Below are 8161 nucleotides of genomic sequence, written 5' to 3' on the forward strand. Positions count from 1 at the left end.
TGGCTTCCTAAAGCTCAACTATGACCATGAGGCTCTCCCCTGTGGATGCCCGCCTCCCTGGACACCGCCCAGCATTCCCAGCCCGGGGCGCGCTCCCCACCCTGCGCCCCTGCTCACCGTAGACGTGGAAGCCCAGCACGCAGGTGTAGGTGGCCCACTCCCGGTCCCGGCTCTCGTAGCGATTCCTCAGCAGCTTGCAGCCTTCGCCCACGTTCCCTGGGGAGAGGGCGCCCACCCAGCTCAGCCCTCACCCGGCCCGCAGAGGGGAAGCGGCTGGGAAGCCAGGTTGGAAAGACTGACACGGGAGGCCGTGGCATGTGATCTGGTCACCGCAGCAGCCTCGGCCCCGGGCAAACCCCAGCCCGGTGCAGCCTCAGCGCTCAGAAGGTTTCTCCCAGTTCCTCCTCCCTGGGCACCGCAGTCCCGCCACACCTGCCCTGAGGAACTTGTCCGAAACAACCTTTTCTTAGGATATTTTTCAACTCCCTCAAATCCTTGTGGGGAAAAGATGGTATAAAACTGCGTGTTTACCCTAACTAACCGGTTTGGCTCAGTGGATAGAGCTTCAGCCTGTGGACTGAAGGGCCCCAGGTTCGATTCTGGTCAAGGGCATGTACCTTGGTTGCGGACACATCCCCAGTGTGGGGTGTGCAGGGTGTGCAGGAGGCAACTGATCGATGTTTCTCTCTCATCGATGTTTCTAACTCTCCATCCCTCTCCCTTCCTCTCTGTAAAAAGTCAATAAAATATATTTTTTAAAAAACTGCGTGTTTTTTTCCAAATTAGTTACTCCTATGTGTATAATCCTGACTCCAACCCCATCTCCACGTCCCCATCTGACAGCCCCTCCTCCTGGAGCCCCCCACATATCCTTCACCCTCCCCACCCCCCACAACCAGGAGCCTTCACACACACACAGAGCCCACCCCAAGGACCCTCTCCCCATGCCCACCCTATTGCCACTCACAGTAAAGGATCTCATAGTCCCCAGAATTGGACATGATGAAGTTCCCATCCTTGGACCAGTCAAGGTGAGTAATAAAGCTCGAGTGACCCTGGGAGCAAGGGTCAAGAGACTAAAAATGGAGCCCCAGTTCCCTGTCCCCTAGCCCCCCTAAGTGCCTTGGGCCCTTTGAGGAGTTTCCCTGCTATGGCGATGCCCCACCCACCACCCCAGCTTTCTCACCACACAGCGGCCAAAGCGGCTGGACTTGGCACCATCGCTGGAAACACTATAGATGTAGATCATGTTGTCATGGGAACCAATGGCCAGGTGTAACCCATCTACAAAGACAGTCACTCAGACAGGGAAGGGCCAGGGCCGGGTCTGGGTCCGGGGCGGGGGTGGCTCCCACCTGGGCTGTACCGGACCACGGAGAGCTGCTCATTGCCATCAGTGACGTCAGACACGATCTCTCTGGTCTCCGTATCCAAAACCAGCCACCTGGAAGGGCGTGTCGGGAAGCAGGTGTGAGGATACCCATCCTGGGCAGCACGCTGACACGTCGGAGAGACTCCGAGACGCCCAGAGGAAAGCTGTGAGGCAGGCAGAAAGGCCCCACTGCGTTCTTTCCCCCCCCCTTTTTTTTTTATTTTTAATCCTCACCAGAGGATATTTTCCCACTGGTTTTCAGAGAGTGGAAGGGAAGGAGGTGGGGGGAGAAACATCAATGTGAGAGAGACACATCGATCGGTTGCCTCCTGAATGCAGCGAAACAGGACGGGGCCGGGGATCGAACCTGCAACCCAAGTACACGCCCTTGACTAGGAATCGAACCCACGACCCTTAGGTGCACAAGCGATGCTCTAACCACTGAGCAGCACCGGCCAGGGCCCCACTGCATTCTTACACTGGGAAATGGGAAGGGAGCCACGGGCAGATAAGAACTGAGGGGCTTCTGATGTCGTGGGAGAAAGGAAAAGGGCTGGACTGCAAGGGCCTTGGGGAATCTGTAGGCCCGTCACTCTTCGCCTCCCCTCTGCCCTCCCATCTCCGCAGCTTCCCTCTGCTGAGCTGCCACCTCCTCCATCCCGGCTGGAAGGGAAGGTGGGTGGGGGAGGGCGCGATGGCAGTTGCCACCGGAGACGGAGGCCCAGGCTGCAGGGAGAAGCACCGAGGAACAGGAAGGTGCAGTTGGGGCTTGGAGCAGCCAGTGGTCACGCTGCTTCACACACACACACACACACACACACACACACACGCCATCACCAGGAACCCTCCCTACACCCCCTGCTCCCCCTGGTCCCTCTCACCTCCCCGTGTTCAGTCCCACAGCCACCACCGCCCCGCTGGGGTGGAAGTCAGCACAGAGGCCCGTCTCCTGGGAGGGAGAAAAGGTGAATTCAAGACGCCTTTCTAGTGAGGGATCCAAGACAGACGCCTCATCACTCCAAGGAGGGGCAGGAAGGACAGGGCGGTGGGCCTGGAGTGCAGGCGGTGTGTGCGGGCAGAGCCTCAACGAGGCAATATTCAAAATGCTGAACCCCCAGAACTGAGAGCTGGGTGGGAGAGTAACCGTCAGTTGCTGGGGGGGGCGGGGGCGGGTACTGGAGGCATCAGGACAGAAGAAGGAACATTTAGCAGCCACACCAGTACAAACCGGCTGCCTCCGGGGAGCAGAAGGAAAGGGGATACTGAGGAAGGCGTGGGGGCCACAGGAGTCACGGCAGGGGTGGCACTGGGGACCCGAGCTCTACCTTGAGGTCGATGCTCCAGGCCAGCGCGTGGCCCTCCCCGTCCCACAGGCAGAGCTGCCTGTCGTGGCCGCAGGTGAGGAAGCGGTTCTGGAAGGGGTGTGTGCACAGCCCCCAGAGCTCGTCCGTGTGGCCCTGCAGCAGAGCATGCGCCATCACCTCCGCCCTCCCGGCAGCTCTGCCCTCCCAAGAACACAGGGGAGAAGCCCTGGGCCAGATCTCCTCGCAGCAACGCATTCTTGGTGGTTCCCACCAGCAGCTCAGAGCCCAGCCGCTCCGCGATGGCCCGCACAGCCCCGAAGTGTTCAGGAATCTGCAGTGGTGGCAGGAAGTCAGGGGGCACTGGCCATTCCTCTCCCCCCTCCCTCCCTCCACTCAGCCCAGCCCTCACCTCAGCTTCCTGGAGGGCCACCAAACCAGGCCCCCACTGCACCAGCCGCCGGTCCCGCCCGCCGCCACTCAGCACGGTCCCGTCCCGCCGGAGACACAGGGCGAAGATGGAACCTTCATGAGCATGGGCCTGAGCCACAATCCCGTAGGTCTCTGTTGGCACAGCCCTGGGCAGGTCAGGCTCTCGGGTGCAGGGAAGTGGGGAAGGGACAGTAGGCAGTCACAACAGAGCAGAACCCCAGCTGCCTGAGGCCTGCTGGTTATCGGCTCTGACCCGGGCTCTGGTTCTTCCCAGTTTACAGACTGGACAACTGAGACTCAAAGAACTGAAGTCACTTCCTCAAGGCCAGACCATTAGTGGCAACACTGGGATCTGAACCCAGGACCCGGCAGGCCCCAAAGCCCCAGTCCTTTACTCTCTGCCATGCTGCCCCTACCTTTCTCCGCGGTCCCCCAGAGAACTACCCTCTCACAGTAAAAAAAAAAAAAAAAAATGGGGGGGCAACCCTCTTCTCTGTTCCCATAAGCCTTCTAGGGGGCTAGACTTCCCAGATGCCACCCAGCCACATACCTTTGGCTCCGCCCCTGCCTGGAGTCTTGGAATCTGAGAGGCTCCGCCCCCAGGTGAGAATGTTCCCCTCCGAGTCCCCAGTGAGGATGTCTCCATCCGGGAGGAACACAAAGCAAGGGATGAACTTGGGTTTCTTGTATTTCTAGGGGAGAGGTGAGGCCACAGGGGAGGGCAAAGACCAAAGGTCACAGGGCAGCCGGGAGGTGAGTAGCACCGGGGTCTCCAGTCCTCCGACCACTACTTCCATCTCCATCTGCCCTCCCCCCGCCCTGCACCCATCCACACCTCACCCCAAAGACACCCTGTTTCCGCGTGAGGGTCCCATTCCCGGGGACCCCCGCTGCACCGCTCCAGTTCCAGAAGTGCACGTGAGATTTCCCGCTGGTGACAATGCAGCTGCTGTCACGAGGGCTGAAGCCAACAGCCAGGACCGAGTCATTTGTGCTCTGAAGAGAGGACACTGGATTCAGCCACCTCCAGCCCTTGGCACCCTCATCCCATTGACTTCCTCTGCATCCTGACTGTGCGTCTGCAGGGATCCAGAAGCCCCGGGGCACCCTTCCGTCCACCCCTGGGCCCCGAAGAGCAACTGCTCCTGATTAGTCACCCGCCTGCCTGGCATGATCTCCTGTGAGGCCAGAACTTCTGCAGTCCCCACTGCTCAGCCTCTCAGAGGCTGGGAGGCGGGCCCAGGCGACAGCCAGAAAGGAAGTAACAGGTGGGTAAGCCTGGACTCTTGGGGCCCACCGCCCCCACCTCCCAACCCCAACCGGCGGTGCCTGCAGGCCACCCAGCCCCTCACCTTGATCTCAGCCAGCTTCGTGCCGCGGCCGCAGTCCCACACGGACAGCATGTGCTCGTTGGAATCGTCCACCACGCAGAGAAACGCACCCTGGTCCTGAGGGTGGGGACAGGGGGGAGGGGCTGAGTGAGGACCAGAGGGCTGGGAGTCACGGTCATTGGGCAGCTCACACCATCACACGTGGGGAGGGGAGGAGAAGCGGACACACGTCCCTTTCTCAGGAGAACCGGCTGGGCAAGGGTCAGGCAGGCCAGGACGTCTGAGACTTCCTGGTGAAGTGCGAGAAGGGGGTTCCCGGAGAAGAAAGATGGGGGCCTGGAGGCTTCGGGCCAGCTCACCACCACTGAAAAGGCCAGGGCCCCCACGCCCCGCTCGAAGGCCCCCAGTCCTATCTCCTGCAGCTTCAGCAGCGTCTCCGAGTCCCACACGTGAACCACAGGCTGCAGGGGCTGGAGCGGGAGAAGGGGTCAGGCGGGGGGAGGAGAGCTGGGCGAGAGGTTCCTCCTGCCCGCCTGGGTTCGAGTTTGGCCTTACCTTCCCATCCTTATCCACTCCAGCTGTCTGTCCTGAGGCGACGCGAACACCATCAGGGTGGACGGCCAGGCTACGTGGGGGAGCGGATGCTCTAAGGAAGGGGGTGGTCTCTCAAGACCACCCAGGCCGCCTCTCCAGGCTTGCCGAGCAGCAAGGCAACGCCTCCCTCCTGCTCCTCCACACCGGCCCAGGCCCCGTCTGCCACGCCCAGCACCCCCATGCCTGGAGCTGCCCACTCCCGGGCCCCGGCCCCTCACCATCGAACGCAGTCCGTGTGGCCCCGGTAATGTCTCTGGCCGCCACCTCCAGGACCCCCTGGGCCTCCCCCAGGCCGGTACAGCACCACCACACAGGCGATAAAGTAGACCACCTCCCCAGAACGCAGCACAAACAGATTAGAGCGGGAGTCACGACCCCTGTACCCGTAACTGGAGTGGGCATCGCGGTCAAGGAAAGGGTCAGACCAAGGGCAGGAGGAGGAAGAGAGGAGAGCAGAGCTTCTGGCTGGCCGTGCTACCGGCAGAGGATGGTAAGAGAGGATTCTGGGGTTCCCATCCCTGCAGAGCCAGGAGGAAACCATAAACGGGGGGGTGGGGGTCCCAAGATGGGAAAGATGGTTCCCATGGGCCTGGAGGGGGCAGGATACACCCAGTCAAGGCTGAGGGTCTCCGGGGGCGGGCCGCTGGGCAGCTCCTCAAGGCTGCGGATGCCAGATGGGATGTACATGGTAATTGGGCGGCCGCGAAGGAACATCTTCACTGAGATGCCTTCTACAGAGAGAAGGGGGGTGTCAACCACCACCCTGCAGCCCCCCTCCAGGAAAGCCAGAGCAGAATTCTACCCACCAGACCGCACAGGTCGCCCCAAAGTAGCTCTTTGGGGCTCTAGCCCAAACCCTAACACTTTCATCCAGATTCTTCCAGATGCTTCTGCACTTACCCAAATTGTAGTTGTTCCTCCGAGATCCCGGACCCCCAGGGCTGGAGAGGGGGTCTTTCCCGCCTCGGCTGTTGGGAAGACAGAAAAGGATAGGGTTTGGGGTCAGGTCCCGAGATATACGTGCAAAAGGGCCGAGCACAGAAGGGAGGCTACTTGCGGCCACAGTCACCCCCGCAGTCAAGTCTGCGTTCCGGGCATCCAGGCCCTAGAGTAGGCGGGACTTCCGGCTCCATCTCAGACACAAGCCGTGAGGCTGGGGGCCGAGCGCATGGCACCAGGCCATAAAGCTTGCAAGACGCAACGCGGAGTGACAGGGAGGAGCCCTTTCCTCCAGACCCGTGCTCGGCAAACTGCGGCTCGCGAGCCACATGCAGCTCTTTGGCCCCTTGAGTGTGGCCACGAAGTTTCAATCGCACTGTACGTGCGCGCCTGCACGTGGTATTTTGTGGAAGAGCCACACTCAAGGGGTGCTCAACCAATGAGTCATGCTGGCAGGGCAACATTGCCTCTTTATGCTATTTATGTACCAAAAACTTAGCAGAAATCGGTATTTTGTGGAAGAGCCACACTCAAGGGGCCAAAGAGCCGCATGTGGCTCGCGAGCGCAGTTTGCCGACCGACCACTGCTCCAGACCATCAGGCCTCTGGCTATGGAGCTTCTCATGTCCCCATCCAAGAAATGGGACAAAAATGAATCCAGAATGTGCCCCAGGCCTGCCCTTCGGGAGGTAAGCAAGAAAGCCCTTATCTCTCAGGAGGAAAGTAACAGAATTCCAGAGATCACCGTCACAGGTGATAATAGGTGGTGATGCCTCTGAGAGAAGGAAGGAGACCAAGGGCAGGGCTGGAATGACCACTCCCTGTCCCGAGGCCTGTCCACGCTCTGTGACAGCTACGCTCAACCTCGGGGACTTGCCTGTGCTCTAACAGTCGAGTCTGGTAAATTGGAGGAAGGGGAGGGGCTGAAACTCTGAGAAGAGTCACCCATGAAAATCATGGAAGCTTCTGGAAGAGCCTCTTGGCACCTCAAGAGGTGAACAGTGATGAGGAGGAAAGGGCAAGGGACTGGAGTCAGGAAGAGTTGCATTGGAGCCCTGCCTCTAGCTGTGTGACCCCAGACAGATGACTTACCCTCTCTGAGCCCGCTTCCTCACCTGGACAGTGACCAGCATGAGACCACCTACCCCCCAAGGATGTCGTGGGACTGAATGAGATGGAGGAGGTCGAGGACTTAGCACAGTGCCCGGAACACAGCCGGCCCCCACGCGTGCTGGTTCCCTTCTTCCTGTTGGGCAATGAGGCCCCCCCCACCCCACCCAGGGAAGCGAGTGAGGGACGAGGAAAGTCAAGAGCCTGGGCCTGGGGTGGGGCAGGTTGGGGAGCCTCGCCCACCTCTCTGTGCTCCCTGACCGCAATAACAGGTTGGCCGAGGACGCTGCCTTCCGGGAGAGCTTCTGTCGAGGCCGTTCTGAGGGCGATGAAGAGGAATTTCTCCGCGCCCTGGGAGGAGCAGTGAGCAGGTGAAGGTCATCCCCTCTAACCATGCTCCCCAGTCCTCTCCCGCCACCCCCCTCCCGCCTCGGCCACAAGACACTCACGTGTCGGTGCACTGGGGGGGCTGTACAAGCCTGAGGATGCCCGGAGAGCCCGTGCCCCCCGGGGAGCCAGCACCCCGGGGGGAGCCAGTGCCACTGCTGCTGCTGCCCCCTCCTTCAGACTGGGTTCCACTAGGCTCTTCACTGCCCCCCTGAGGGGCCGCGGGCCCATTGCTCAGGCCAGGGGTTCCCAGGGATGCCTCCATCCCCACCTCCGAATCCGTCTGGGTGCCACGGCTCACCAAGGAGGGGCTGCACGGGGGTGGCAGTCCTGGGGGGGCTGCAGGGCTGCTGAGGAGACAGGGAATCAGCCCGATGCCCGCTGAGCCCCGGGAGGAGGAAGAGGGGGTGACGACAGGCATACCTGGCCCTGGTGGGAGCTGCGGGGCCCGGGTCCTGCAGGGAGGCGGGGGGCGCCTGCAGCCGAAGCAGGCGCAGGGCTTCGGCCAGGGCGGCCTTCCCCAGCTCCATCTCCTTCTCCTGCACCTGGAGCCGCTGGCTCAGGGCCTGCAGGGCCTGCTGAGCGGGGCCCTCGCCTGGGAAAGGGGAAGGCGCGCTCAGAGGCCCCGCACCCGGGAAGCTGGCGGCTTCTCTCTCCCCGCAGCTTTGCATGGGTGCAGGACTGCGGCCCGAGGG

At 61.4% G+C, this 8161-nt stretch overlaps 1 protein-coding gene across 1 annotated transcript in view; it reads right to left on the minus strand.

The window, feature by feature from the left end:
* LOC102764480 (echinoderm microtubule-associated protein-like 3) overlaps window positions 1-8155 on the minus strand; it is a 17206-nt gene extending 9051 nt beyond the window's left edge. The window contains exons 1-19 of the mRNA XM_006772752.2: window positions 7890-8155; window positions 7529-7816; window positions 7323-7430; window positions 5931-5998; window positions 5638-5761; window positions 5249-5419; window positions 4992-5061; window positions 4796-4906; window positions 4458-4553; window positions 3946-4101; window positions 3656-3797; window positions 3086-3237; window positions 2885-3007; window positions 2698-2832; window positions 2254-2321; window positions 1356-1444; window positions 1187-1284; window positions 968-1055; window positions 34-216 (exon numbers count right to left, since the gene is read on the minus strand). Coding sequence (XP_006772815.2) covers window positions 34-216; window positions 968-1055; window positions 1187-1284; window positions 1356-1444; window positions 2254-2321; window positions 2698-2832; window positions 2885-3007; window positions 3086-3237; window positions 3656-3797; window positions 3946-4101; window positions 4458-4553; window positions 4796-4906; window positions 4992-5061; window positions 5249-5419; window positions 5638-5761; window positions 5931-5998; window positions 7323-7430; window positions 7529-7816; window positions 7890-8137 — 2518 coding nt within the window. The 5' untranslated portion in view covers window positions 8138-8155. The remainder of the gene's footprint in view (window positions 1-33; window positions 217-967; window positions 1056-1186; window positions 1285-1355; window positions 1445-2253; window positions 2322-2697; window positions 2833-2884; window positions 3008-3085; window positions 3238-3655; window positions 3798-3945; window positions 4102-4457; window positions 4554-4795; window positions 4907-4991; window positions 5062-5248; window positions 5420-5637; window positions 5762-5930; window positions 5999-7322; window positions 7431-7528; window positions 7817-7889) is intronic.
* Between the last annotated feature and the right edge of the window lie 6 nt (window positions 8156-8161).

This window comes from Myotis davidii, unplaced genomic scaffold (assembly GCF_000327345.1).
Source record: "Myotis davidii unplaced genomic scaffold, ASM32734v1 scaffold826, whole genome shotgun sequence".
NCBI lineage: Eukaryota > Metazoa > Chordata > Mammalia > Chiroptera > Vespertilionidae > Myotis > Myotis davidii.